General features: G+C 39.2%; 1 protein-coding gene across 6 annotated transcripts in view; it reads left to right on the top strand.

Annotated features, from left to right (window-relative positions):
- GRIA4 (glutamate ionotropic receptor AMPA type subunit 4) overlaps window positions 1-4,211 on the top strand; it is a 443,069-nt gene extending 438,858 nt beyond the window's left edge. For 2 of the 6 annotated variants that reach the window (XM_075592389.1, XM_075592388.1), the window contains exon 16: window positions 2,717-4,211. In XM_075592389.1, the coding sequence (XP_075448504.1) occupies window positions 2,717-2,881 (165 nt within the window). In that variant the 3' untranslated portion in view covers window positions 2,882-4,211. The remainder of the gene's footprint in view (window positions 1-2,716) is intronic. The other 4 variants (XM_075592392.1, XM_075592390.1, XM_075592393.1 and 1 more) reach the window with 3 other exon arrangements.
- Window positions 4,212-15,204: the final 10,993 nt, after the last annotated feature.

Genomic DNA, 15,204 nt, shown 5'->3' with positions numbered 1-15,204 from the left:
CAACTCTAATATATAGTAAAAACAGAACCAAGGAATCTATGGCTAAAACAGTGTTTGGGGGAGCAGGGGAAAAAACAACAACAGAGATGTACTGTAGATAAGGTAGGGTAAGAAAGTGTTTGAAGACATGGAAGGGTAATAAAACGGTGACAAGGAACAGCATGGAGGGGGAAGGGGAAGCTGTGGGGAGTCGGGGGGAAGGTGTGGATAAGAAGAGAGGCAGGCAGGATAATTGCAAACAATTGTGATAGTGTGTGAGAAACCCCACATCCACAATAAGTCTTTTTTTTTGGTGTCAAAGAGTCTTATCATTCTGGGTTCAAATGTTTTCCTTTCTTGGGTGAGCAGTATCTTCCTTCTTTGTGGTGGAGTATAGAGTGTCTGTGCATATTCATTCTGCCTTGAAAATTTTGGCTGGTTTCCTCAATGTAACAACCTTGGTCACATTTGTTGAATCATATACACTACATTCCTAGATGTGCAGCAGTATGATCCTTTAACATTGAGTGTTCCATGGGTGTGACTTGCTGTGGGATCTTGGCATATATGTTTGCAGAGTTTGCAATGTGTGTTGTTGCACGGTTTTCTGCCATTATCAATGTCTTTAACTTCGTTGTGAAGTTTTCTGTTGACTAATTTCTGTTTGAGGTTTGGTGGTTGCCGGAAACGCAAGAATGGGAGGTTTGGGAAAGATTTCTTTTAATGTCACATCCTCTGCCAGCATGGGGTGCAGTTCTTTGATTATTTTTTGCATTACCTCTAGGGTAGTGTTGTATGTGGCCACTAGTGATATGCATGTGGTAGATTATTTCTGTCTGTATACAATGCTGTATTCAATTCTGTCTACCTGCTACAATACAGCCAGAAAGAATCTACCACACTCAAACCTCCCATTCTTGCATTCCGGCAACCACCAAACCTCAAACAGAAATTAGTCAACAGAAAACTTCATAACGAACATAAAGACACTGATAATGGAACAAAACTGTGCAACAACACACATTGCAAACTCTGCAAACATATATGCCAAGATCCCACAGCCAGTCACAACCATGGAACATTCAATGTTAAAGGATCATATCAAGGAGCACATCGAGGAATATAGTGTATATGATTCAATGCAACAAATGTAACCAAGGATGCTACATTGGGGAAACCAGCCAAAAACTTCAAGGCAGAATGAATATGCACAGACACTCTATACTCCACCACGAAGAAGGAAGATACTGCTCACCTGTGGGACATAATTTCTCACAACCATATCATTCCATAAATGATTTAAAAATCAAAATCCTCGATGGAATGTTTAAATGCACCCAAGAACGGAAAACATTTGAACTCAGAATGATAAGACTCTTTGACACCAAAAGGACTTAATGCAAATATGGGGTTTCTCACACACTATCACAATTGTTTGTAATTATCCTGCTGGCCTCTCTTCTTATCCACAACTCCCCCCACCCCCCCCCCCCCCACCCCCCACAGCTTCCCCTTCCCCTTCCATGCTGTTCCTTGTCACCGTTTTATTACCCTTCCAGGAAGAGAGGAGAACTCTCGAAAGCTTGTTCTATGTTATAAATTGTTAGTCCAAATAAAAAAGGTATCACCTAATACTGAAGAACATATATATTGTTCTTTTGAACAAATCTGAAAATTAAAAATGTATAGGTTTGAGGTTCTCATTTTATATTGCATTTAGAATATGTCCATAAACATGAAAAATAATCTGTACACAACAAAACAGCAAAATATATACATTCAACAGTAGAGCAATAATGACCAAGGCCACGATTATAGTAAGTGTGACAGTGCGCGCGATTTTGCACGCTGCACAAACAAAGTGCAGCAGCTGATACGGGCCGAGCATAGTACGAGCGAGCGCGATGCGGGGCGACTGCGCGGTAGATTTTTCAAGACAAATGATTTTGTTTTTTTCGTGCAACGGCCACGTCACATGAACGGTTCAGCCAATGAGGGAGAACCACCCTGGTGACGCATCTGCCACACCTCCCCAATCGCCTCCACCTCAGTGCACCCATCACTTAGGGCGACAGGCGCGCGACGTCATGTGCCCCATCACACGCTTACTATAATCTTAGCCTACATGTCAAATATTTAAGCAATGCTAAAGAAAACATATACTTTATTTCACAACACTTTGTAGAAAAAGACATCTAGCTACAAGACCTCTGCTATTACTGTTTTTGGAGATTTCCAGTGTGTATTCCTATCATAGGTAATGTAGACCGGTGTTAGGTTACGGAGTTTACATTTTCAGATTGCAACCTACAGCAATTTACTCTGCTCTGTATTTAGAAGTATTCTTTCATAAGCAATCCAGCGCTTAAGTGGTTAATTTATGTACTTCAAGCATCTTGAACATATAATACGTAATGGGTTTAATTATTGGGCAAACACCTAACCAGTCTATAAAAACATATGAAAGCCAGTCAAGTGATTGATCAATACTATATTTCCCCTTTTTACTGATAACAAAAATTAAAAGCTGTTCCTAAATTATATATTTTTTTCGTACTTCTGTTAACTTTTTCCACGTGTATTCCCAAATATAACATGATAATGCAGATGTCTAACATAACTATGAATATATTGATGTTTATCTGTGGAATGTCAAGGTGAGAAAACAGATACAGTAATGATTTTTTTCTTTTTTTTTCTTCTTTCTTTACCTTCTTTTCTACCCCTGGTTACTCAGCTGACCTTTTCTGAAGCCATAAGAAACAAAGCCAGATTATCCATTACGGGGAGCGTAGGAGAAAACGGCCGCGTCTTGACTCCCGACTGCCCGAAGGCTGTACACACTGGAACCGCAATTAGACAAAGTTCAGGATTGGCTGTAATTGCATCGGACCTACCATAAAAACCAAATAATTTATTGAGTGCCTTAATTAAACACTGTTGGTGAGTGATTGAAATACAGCACAGACTGTGAGTCACAACATGGGAACATCACTGATGACCTAGAAATATTGCTGAGATCGGGAAGTCCATCCAAATGCGCCAAACATCATCAGCAACAATGTGTGCATGAGCTCTGCTCGGAAACCCAAACTCAGATTTTATATCAGGAAAATGCATAATTTAGTTTTATGGGGGGAGGGTGCGGGAAAGCGTGTATTAGCAACAACAAATTTATCTTGAAGGGACTATAATCTAAAAAAAAAAAAGACTTGTCAATTAGCGCATTAAACTGTGAAGATTGGGATCAGAATGGACATAACTTGCTATCTGTTCTAACAAAGAAGGAAAATAGCTATAGAAGTCAATGAAAATACTAACCAGTATCTCAAGAAACTCCATACATATAATGGATGAATATCCAGTTGTTGAAATAGATCTCTTAAGAAAAACTGTGATAAAAAATAATAAACATGTAAATCCTGTGAAAAATAAATTATTTACATTTTCTTTGGAAAAAAAAAAAAGATATGACATGCTTGCTTTTTAACTGATGTAAATTCGGTAGAGGACAACACAATTCTTTTTTCTAACCATCTTAGGGAACAATTCATTGCAATAATTGATATAAAATACCATCACTGTAAAACAATTCAGAGACTCTTTTTTTTTTTAATAAGAATTGTTGGCCATCCTCTCATTTCCTGCTATATTCATTCTATGTTCCACACACACGTGTAATTCATTTGTCTCGCTACCACACATGGAAATGTTACATGACATCGGTCAGTTGTGTAGAGGCCACCAGGCTACGGGTCATTCCTCTTACAAAAAAATATTTATAATATTGTTCTGTGTAAGGAATTGTGGTTTTTGTAACCACCAAAAAAAAAAAGAATAAAACAGAAAAATGCGTTCTTAAAAGATGTGCAGACCTGGAGTTGTTAATCAGAAGTGTCATTTGAAAACCCTGAAAGTCGTAATTTGAGATGGCTAATGCAATGTACACTAATGACTTTGCTAGTCGACCTCGCAGGGAGGAATTACATTATTTGACAAATCAGGAGGGGGTTTATAATCACTGTGATATGTTTGATAAGCTTTTTTCCATGTTCCTGTTTCTTTGTACTGTAAATATATTTGCCATATTATTTTTTTGACTGTAACACACATGTTTATTTCCTGCTAACAATGTACTTTAACACAGAAATATTGTACCATTGAAGGTTGTGTGCTGTTTTAATTTAACAAAAAAAAGTATAGGTGCCCTAAAAATATACTTTATGCAACTTCCTTGGTTTGGTCATTTTCAATTATACATCCACCATGGCTGTTTACCACTCCAAATACTTTATTTTGCAGTTTACAAGTTATAGCCCATTATAAAGGTTTGCTTCTAGGGCTAGATAGTATTACATTGTATTTATGTTTATTTGTTCTAAAACATTGTCTCCATTTTATTGGCATCACAGATATAATTTGCTTGTGTGCAACAGTGGTTTACAATGAAAAGCAAAATAATGTATAATACAGTAGAATGAAAGCATGTAAGTAATATACAGTTTATTGTAGCTGTAATGAGGGTTGGGCAATTGGAAAGAAGAAAAACTTAATTGACTTAATTATAGAAAACAGGAGCTAAAGTTATGAGTACTGTATACGTGTTAAAGGAGATAAAGAAAACATTACTTGATATGGAAGGGTGTGTTGAAAAATAAATTATGCATAGAAATATGAAAAGGTGGAAAAAATGGAACACACAAAAAATTAAATGAAACATCAACAATTCTAAGAACCCAAGAAAGAAAACCTTTTAAAGAAAGCATACTTTGTTTTACAATTGAGAGATATTCATGTGTAAAACTCTATTTTTATTCATTCTATTTTGCGTCAGACATAAAGATGGTCTTGTACAGGTATTATAGGTATTATAGGTGATATAGATACTACAGATACAGTATTAACTACTGGCCCTCTCTGTTCCAAGAAATTAACATGTTACTATTATCATTGTATATACTATGAGCGTGCACTACATAAAATTATTAGGATAAGATAGAGGTGGGTTAAACAAGGTATTACGATCCACTATACTGTCTATACAAATAAATGTAAGATAGCCAATGCAGTTGTTTTGTTCTGTTAAGGAAGACCAATAGTACAGGTGACTGGTTGTAGTAACAGAATGTTTTTTCATACTTTCCTGAAACCTATACATTGTCTACATTCATTCAGTTAGACACCATGGATGGGTGTTGCGCTTTTTACACTTTCAGTATCTGAATGAGATTGTGTCGGTTTGTCCAATGCTCACACTTGCTAATTTGCATTTCTTATTTCTTTGTAAAAATTGAGCTTATTAAATGAAGAGGTTAAGGCCAACATTTACTAAAAGTTACTAACCTGTGAGGCACCTTGCATCCCATTCAGATGAATAGGTCTGAAGGTGACTTATGACTTAGCACCTCTTAGTAAATATACCCCGAAAGACTTTGTGATATGGCTTAAGAAAAAGTTGACAGCCCTAATTAATAAGTCTTATTGTAAACTCATCACACTATTGCTAACAAAACTGTCTGACAAATCCAAAGCAGTATAGTGTCCTGAACTTGTGGGGGGGACACCTAAGCTGACAGCATAGGTGGTATGGCTGTCAATCAGAGAATGCGCTTTCATTGTCACTCCCCTCAATTCTTTGCATAAACAGTTGCAGTGCATTGTGGGTTGAGCCCTCCCACAACGTCCAGTATGGTGAAAACAGCTCATTCACATGGGCATTTGTAATTAGCTTTCCAGCATAGTGTCCACTTCGGCTCAGCTCTCCCACGTCTGTCCCTCTGCTTCTTTGGCTTTGAGGTATTTCTGTGGTGCCTGTCTCAGTCTTTAGCACCTCTGTATCCTGTGCTTGACTCCCCCGGCTTGTGCACAGCCGGATCGTGCTCAGCGTCTGTTTACAACCGGCAAGACCAGCTGTGCACAAGCCGGGCGTGTCAAGCACAGGATACAGGGTGGCTAAAGACTGAGACAGGCACCACAGAAATACCTCAAAGCCAAAGAAGCAGAGGGACAGACGTGGGAGAGCTGAGCTGAAGTGGGCACTATGCTGGAAAGCTATTCACAAATGCCCATGTGAATTAGCAGTTTTCACCATACTGGGCGTTGTGGGAGGATTCATCTCCTTTTTCCCAGTGTGATAAAGCCACATGTAAGTGTACATTTTAATATATGGTATAACTCTGAACTATTTCCTCACTATACAGTACCATTGTTTTTATTTTTGTTTTGTCCCCTATTGTACACATCTGGGATTATGACTTGAGTCTACGCGTTGGAGGACCTCTTTTTTTCTTCCTTTACAAGCTGTTTCTGGAGAGACTGGAATTACCTCCTTGGACTCTAGCCACGGGACTTTAAGTACACTATAAATTTGTATTCTATTTATTGCATCCGTATTTATTGTTTTAATTTACATTGGGCGCTGCTTTGTTGGTTGGCGCTACTTTTCCCCGTTTTTCTTGTACGATTGCGGGGTCAGCGTTTGAAAGCTAGCACAGTGATTGACAGCTATACTGTACCATACTGCCCATTCTGTCTGCACACAGTGAGGTGATGTCTGGGGCCTTATTAGGCATGTGATCCCCCACGAGCTTAGGACACAATACAACCGTGATCTGTCAGGCAGTTTTGTTAGCAATAGTGTGATGAGTTGACAATAACATATATTAATTAGGGGTTTGCGGAACAAATACTTTCTAGTACTGTAGGGTTTGCACAGTGTAACAAAGTTTGGGAACCATTTATCTAGAGTTCTAGACAAAGGGAGAAGGATGCAATGTAGAGACAAAAATAACAATCCCCTCTATATCTACTTAATTTTCTAAGTATTCCACATCAATCTATTGTATGCCACTGTATAAAACATTAGTAAGACCACACATTGAATTTGGAGTACAGATTTGGGCACCACTCCATAAAAAATACATTATGGAACAGAAAACAACAAATGAAAAAAGGGGATGGAAAATCTGACATGAGCAGAGGCTAGCTAATTTAGATTTGTTTACATACGAAAAGAGGCATCTAAGAGAGGATCTGATTACTGTATACAAATATATTCAGGGTCAAGACAAGGAGCTTTTAAAATAACTATTAATTCCAAGGGCAGAACAAATGACGTGGTCATCCCTTAAGGTTGGAGGAAAGGACATTTCAAAGCAAAAAGGAAAGAGTTCTTTACAGTAAGGGCAGTTACAATGTACAATTCATTACTCAGATACAATAGATATCTTTAAAAAAAAAAAAGTTGGACATCTTTAAAGAAAGGAAAAGTACATAGGGATATGTCAAATAAGTAAACATGGGAAGGAATTTTATCCAGGGAGAAATCTGATTGCCTTTATTGGAGACAGGAAGGAATTGAATTTTCCCCTTATGAGACATCATGTGTTTTTTTGTTTTGCCTTTCTCAAATAAAAATACTGTAAATACAAATATATAAGTATATGTCGTCTACATTTAGCATAGGTTGAACTTGATGGACATACTATGTATGCTTTCAACCTCATCTACTATGTAACTATGTAACTATGTAACCTATTAATAAGTATCTCCCCATTTCTCCCTTTCCATTATAGCATTGTCGCATTCTTTTTCCTAGACAGCGCAGCTCATTAATAATTATTATGCATATTTCTCACCTATTATAGAAGAACTCAATTACATTTGTAGCAAATACAGTGCAACCACATTACATTAGATCCATGGTATTCAACCTTTTTTCTCTTGGGGCATCCCTAACCACAGTGCTCAGTTGCTGAGGCACCCCCACAACAGAACAGGGTCACTGAAAACACAGGACAGAGAGACTGTCATAGGAGACAGAGACAGACAGTCAAACAGGGCAGGGAGTAGTTGGGGCAGTCACAGGATTCAGATGGGAGAGAGAGTCACGGGAGTCAGAGGGGGCAGTGAGTCATAGGGGGCAGGGCGTCTGAAAGGGCAGAGAGTCAAAGGGGGCAGAGAGTCGGAGGAGGCAGGGAGTAAGAGGGGGCAGTAAGTCCGAGGATGCAGGGGAGTCAAAGCAGTCAGATGGTGCAATGAGTCAGAGGGGGAAGGGAGTCACAGGAATCAGAGGGGTAGAATGTCACATTAAACATGCAAACACACACAACAGGACCGTCACATAAAACACACAACAGGACAGTCACAGAAAACACATATGTAGCACTGCTTCCCCCCCTCCCCTGCCCCCCTTCCCCAGGAGATTTACCCTGGCTACAGTCCTGTGTGGTGCTCGGTACCTGTTTAGCTGAGGAGATGCTGAGTGTTCTGCGATGACATGGGGAAACAGGATTGGCTCATGTTGATCCATGATGTTCTTTCTTGGTGTCAGTGCCTCCAGCCATAGTGAGCTCCGGTAGAACTGAAGGCAATCCCCACGATGACTGTCTTTTATCCCCATACATCCAGCCAATAGATTGCGACTCAGCCAGATATATAAAAATGGATGGTCTTTATTCTGCACCACTGCATGATGTTATTAAAGCGATTGCAATCAGTTGTCAGGATAGCTTCCAGGCTCCTGGATGGTACAGGCCTGCTGGTAATGATGAGGCCTCACTAGAGTAGTGATTGCACCCAGCCCATGAGGGACTGAGCAGATGTCTTCCGGTCGGGAGAAGACTTGGCTTACATCCTCATCCCTTGAAAGGGATGAGGGAACTGCCTGAACCCCACCCTGTGAGGGCTGGGTTCAAGTCTATAATTTAGGACACCTCCTCCTTGGTGCAAAAGGGGAGGACACAGGCTCTGCATCCATATTGGACAGACACAGACTCCCATGTCATCCACACTTCTGTCGCAGAGGCTACATGAGGGGGGGGGAAACCCCACAGGATAGCCTGTCACTGTCTGGATCTTACTGAAACTTACATAACAGGGAAGGCAGAAAGGTAGCTGGCTTCAGCCATCGCTACACATACATACACACAACAGAACAAATACACACAAGACAGAGACACACAGTCTAACCTCTCTACTAACCATGCTGCTTCCTTCTCTGCTTGGACACACCCAACAGGCTCCTGACACCTCCCCCTGATTGGCTGCATCACCCAGCAGCATCCAATCAGGATAGAGGAAACTACCATGCTCTCTACCTGCTCTGGGAGATTGGGTAAATCCCACTGCGCCCTTTTGGTCCTCTCACGGAACACTGCTGTAGATGCCAAATCTAAATCATTACAGTTATAAAAAAAAAAAAAAAATGTAAATATTTCATATGGGAACAAAAGACAAGAAATATAGCAGCCGTTATTATATCTATTAACTTGTATTTCAGGGGCAAAACAACTCAGTGAATGGATACATTACTTTGAAACCAAAGAATTCATTAACATATTAATGAGTAACCTAACAATAAAATCTGCTTTTTTAAATCTATACAATCAAGATCTTAGTATAATTCAACATTTTTGGTGCACTGAATCAAGATGCTTCTGTACATCCGGAGAACATAAACCTTGAAGATTACTTCGACTACTGGGTATTGAACTCTTTTCTTTCATTTTTCTAAATCAGCATACAGACCGACCATACTTTACTTTTGATGGTCTTTTAAGTTTCTTGAATATCTTATGAATAATTTTCCATTACAGTTTTGGGTAAGTTGAATTAAAATATTTCATGATTATCTCTTTATCACACAGTAGATTGCTTATACTGTGCAATAAATGATAATGTTTAGAAACAATCAAATGTGTGAAGGAACATATAGTATTTAGGATGATGTTCCATTTATTCACTGAGGTCCATGCGAATACAGTAGCCATGCAAACATATTAAAGATTATAGGCAAGGGGGAGGGAGACTGCACAAAACCCCAAATGAAATACTAATACCCAACCAAAATGAAATAAACATGAGGTATACCTAGGCGAGCAACAGCAAGAATGCCAAAAGAAACTTCACAGACTACAGTAGGTTAGGAAACTCCCACAAACTACAAGGGCAGACGAGGGTATGGTGAAAGTTTAAAAAACAAATTTATTATACACAAATTAATACAGCATGGAAAATAGTATGACCTCATACATGTATGTAGAATGAGTGTGGAGACCACTATTCATGTGGGGAATTCACCATGACCCTCTCAGGAAGAATATATATATCTATATATATATATATATATATATATATATATATATATATATATATATATATATATAGTGGTCGACAAATCTCAAAAAAATCTACTCGCCACCTAGTACCACACGTGTGCTGCTTGGGCCAATAGGAGCTCGCCACGATGTTAAATCCACTCGCCCGGGGCGTGCAAATGTATAGGTTTGTCGAATTCTGTATATATAGATATATATAGATATATATACATCTATATATATCTATATATATCTATATATAGATAATCACCACTACTATTAAGGTTATGGTGGGTAAAAAAAGTGACAAAAACCCTCCACAGTAAAGCATAAAGCAACTGTAAATGAACATACAGTAATATTTACAGTTGCTATATATAGATATATATATATAGATATATATAATCAAAAAATAAATAGATGATACCGTTCTGTGGCTAACGAAATGCTTTTATTTGTGCGAGCTTTCGAGATACACTGATCTCTTCTTCCGGCGATGTTACAATGAATGAAGCAAGCAAAAGCTATACTATAAACAGTGTCTATTGGAATGTTATCTGTGCTGGTCCTGCCCCCGGTGTGGATGTGTTTTATGACTGGAGGTGTCAAAAGGTTCCTGAAAGCAAGTGATGAAAGAGTGTGTATGTGTATCAGTGTGAATTAACATGAATGGAGAGCCCACAGTATATACAGTGCTTTACAAAAAGTGTGTGAGGAGTGGGAGCGGATATAAATGGTGTGGGTGGGTGTGGAAATGTGAGAGTTAGTAGCATAACTAAAAGTGTGTATGGATACTATGTGGTCCCTATTGGTGTATAGGGATGGAAAAACAAGGAGTATAAGTATGAGTGAGAGACAGCTGTGTGTGCATACATATAGCGCAGTATGTACAGACATGGCCTATAGCGCTCATGGGAAGAGAGTTCACTTGTGTCAGTAATGACTCATAAAATTTCGATCTCTGTTTAGGCCACTGCTAAGTGTCCCGAACAGTTGCATAAATTTGTATTTATGCAACCGTCTCTCTTTCGGTGTTTTAAGATTACCTTTGAGTATGGAAACCCTCAATTACTCAAAGGTAATCTTAAAACACCGAAAGAGAGACGGTTTCATGAATACAAATTTATGCAACTGTTCGGGACACTTAGCAGTGGCCTAAACAGAGATCGAAATTTTATGAGTCATTACTGACACAAGTGAACTCTCTTCCCATGAGCGCTATAGGCCATGTCTGTACATACTGCGCTATATGTATGCACACACAGCTGTCTCTCACACATACTTATACTCCTTGTTTTTCCATCCCTATACACCAATAGGGACCACATAGTATCCATACACACTTTTAGTTATGCTACTAACTCTCACATTTCCACACCCACCCACACCATTTATATCCGCTCCCACTCCTCACACACTTTTTGTAAAGCACTGTATATACTGTGGGCTCTCCATTCATGTTAATTCACACTGATACACATACACACTCTTTCATCACTTGCTTTCAGGAACCTTTTGACACCTCCAGCCATAAAACACATCCACACCGGGGGCAGGACCAGCACAGATAACATTCCAATAGACACTGTTTATAGTATAGCTTTTGCTTGCTTCATTCATTGTAACATCGCCGGAAGAAGAGATCAGTGTATTTCGAAAGCTCGCACAAATAAAAGCATTTCGTTAGCCACAGAACGGTATCATCTATTTATTTTTTGATTATTGAAGCTCGGCTAACACGGTACTGATACCTCTACATGTAGATATATATATATAGATATATAGATATATATATATATAGATATATATAGATATATATACACATATACATTTTAGATTTAGCCAAGCTGATATTACCAGACAGAAAGAATAGCACACCTCACTCAGAAAGCCAGCAAACACTGTCAGAGTAAAACAGAAAGGGAAATATGTATGACCTTATATCGTCTTGATCATACCATAGTACATAGGTCCCTGATAGTGCTTATGCCAATATTGAACTCTGAAATCAGAGGAACACATTGCTCAGTGTTAAATAGACATTTGGTAACTGGGTAGTGGAAAAAAAACTGTATGATATCAGCTTGGCTAATTCAAAAATGTATATACTGTATAGTATATATCTAACAAACTCATTGAATAAGTTGTACTCGGATATGCCCTAAACATTCTTCCTGAGAGGATCCTGGTGACTTTCCCTCATGAATAATGGTCTGCACACTCATTTTACATACATGTATGAGGTCATGCTATTTTTATGCTATTCTCTGTGTGTTTTTTTCTGTTGGTTTTTATTTTTAAGTGATTTTAACATGGTGTATTAAGTTGTGTATAATACATTTGTTTTTGATACTTTCAGCATACCCTCGAGTGCCCTTATAGTTTGTGAGAATTGTCTTAGCTTGTCTTTTACCTTTCTTTTGTTTTGGCATATTAAAGATTATATTGTATTTGAATTTCAGGTACTTTCAGACTTTGGGGCCAATTGATTAAAATGGGATGAGTGTATTTCCAAGTGAAAATGGCAATTTATGCATATATTTGCATCTCAGCTCTTATCACATGTCCAAACCGTGCAAAAACTGAACACAATTCTGAAGAGTATGCAAATTATTATTGTTTATTTGTACAGCTCAGACATATTCCGCAGCATGGTACAATGGGTGTACAGCCTTTGGCGCAGCCGAAGGGCAGCTAAAGGGTGTGCACCGTTTGCTGATATTTGGTGATGTTAAAGCTGCTCTAGTTTTAATCTGAAACTCCCCAGCCCTTTTATCCCATTTACCCAATTTTCCAACTCTACCTGTGGATGAAATGTTGGTGAATTGATTATATAAAAACTCTGTTCATTTACTGTAACCATGTGTCTGTCACCATAACTCTGTGCTCAGGACATACATTGAGAGATACCTCTTGTTTTCAAGTATTTCTTCCTGGTAAAACATTTTATAAATGTATGTTACATAAACAGAATGACATACCAAATAAGGATAAACATGCACAAACAGATACAGAAGGTAATGAGGGCCCTGCTCCTGAGAGCTTACAATCTAGAGGGAATAAGGGGTAATGTTGAAACAAAAGATAAAGTGGCTGCTCATTGTGGGATGGAGTATGCCGCAATATGAAGTATAGTTCCGCCGCACAGTTGATCCCATTTTGATCTGGGAGTGTCGATGTTAGGGGGAGTTAGCATGAAGTTTGGTCCAGCTGCACAGAAGGTCCAAATAGGGTTGGAGGAGGGGTGAGGGGGGGGGGGGTTGGGGATGTTAAGATAGACTTAATTAAAAAGTCTAGTTTTTTAGAGTTTAAAAGGTGAGTTTTCAGGGAGTTTTTAAATGTCTGAATACTGGCGAAGAGTAGTAGGTAATTCCAGAGAGAGGGGATAGTATGGCAAATGTATTGTAGGTGCAAGTGAGAGGCGGTAATAAGGCAGGAGGAAAGGTGGATGTTATGGGTAGAACTTAGCGGGCGTTTAGGGATATATGTGTGGATGATGGCTGAGATGTTGACAGCATTATTGAGAGCTTTGTAAGTCAGAACTAGAGTTTTAAATGTGTTTCTAAAAGATATGGGAAGCCAGGGTAAGGATTTGCATACAGGCCCAGCGGATGTGGAGTTGTGAGTGAGGTAGATGAGTTTGGCAGGAGAATTTTGGATGGATTTGAGTCGGGACAGATGGACAAGGGGAATGCCAGCTAGGAGAAAGTTGCAGTATCAAGGTGGACCAGGATGAGTGAGCTAATTTGAATTTCAGTTGAATCATGAGTGAGAAAAAGGCATATCCTAGCAATATTTTGAAAGTGGCGGTAGTAGGACTTAGTGAGGGAGTGAATATGAGGAAAGAAAGAGAGAGAAGAGTCAAAGATGACCACTAGGCAGCGGGCTTGGGGTGTTGATGAGTTTGTGGTATTATTTACATTGAGGGAGAGTTTTGGTTGAGAGGCGGCAGTGGAAGCCTCAGATACTGGTGGGGCATACAGGAGAAGATTGAGGAGAGACAGTTGCTGACAAACCATGAGAGAGGGGGAGAGGTTAGGGGAGGAGAGGTAAATTTGAGTACCATCGGCATTGAGATTATTTTAAATGCCAATAGATTGTATTAGTTCAATAAGAGAAGAAGTGTAAAGTGAGAATAGCAGAGGTCCAAGGACAGAAAAACAAAAAACAAAACTGTGCGCTACTACCTAACTACCTATAAAGTTTAAATGTATAAATATATACAGTGCAGTGACTATACCATCAATTTAGTGATAAAAAATTTATAAAAAATTAACCCAGAACTCCCACAGTGAGATAATTATACATTAAATAATAAGTGCCACATAACCGTGTTGGGGATAATGGCGTCTGCAGCTGTAAACGCAGGGGTGGCACAGCCCCCCACACACACTAAGAGAATGGAAACAAAAGAAAACAGCGCACAACGCCAAATAGTGAAGCAAATTCAACAATATATTATAGAATTAAAAAGAGGGTAATATATCTGCGTACATGAAAAAAGTTGGTAAAAGGCATGTAGTGTGTATCACACTGTTTACCACTCGGCAGCTGTTAACTGTAGAATCGGGTGCTTGCTTCCCTCTGCTGATGCAGCTCAGTTGATTCTGGGGCAGGACGTCAGTCTTTCACTCCCAAGGGGATTTCCCTTCATGCAGCCAGGTTCAGCAGCTGGTACTGGGGCTCGGTGAAATCGCTCCTGCTTCCTGGCCGATATGAAGCTGCTCCTGTACCTCGGCAGGTGTATCCTCTGCACAGAGGTTAAAACGCAGCTTGCTGGGGTGCCCTCAGCGTGCCACGATGCCGCTCCGTCGCGGGACGCTGTGTAATGACATCACTGTCTACACAGCAGTGGTGGATTCAATAGGGAAGTTTGAACAGTCTTACAAAGTCTCTCACAAGTGTCCAAAACAGCACACAGGATGAAATAAAAACAGGACAGGCCAATACATAGACAAAGGCCAATGTAAGCAGATATAAGGCAATAGAATGTTACATCCAACTAGTTTCGTAGAATTAACTACTTCTTCAGGGAATAATTAGGCCATTACCCAGAGGTCTTAAATACCTCACATAGATACCTTATTGGTCAACCAATTAGGGATAGACCAATCATCTATAATAGGTA

This window comes from Ascaphus truei, chromosome 3, assembly GCF_040206685.1.
Source record: "Ascaphus truei isolate aAscTru1 chromosome 3, aAscTru1.hap1, whole genome shotgun sequence".
NCBI lineage: Eukaryota > Metazoa > Chordata > Amphibia > Anura > Ascaphidae > Ascaphus > Ascaphus truei.
The sequence above is the reverse complement of the archived record's forward strand: the minus strand, read 5'-3'. Positions and strand labels throughout refer to the sequence as shown.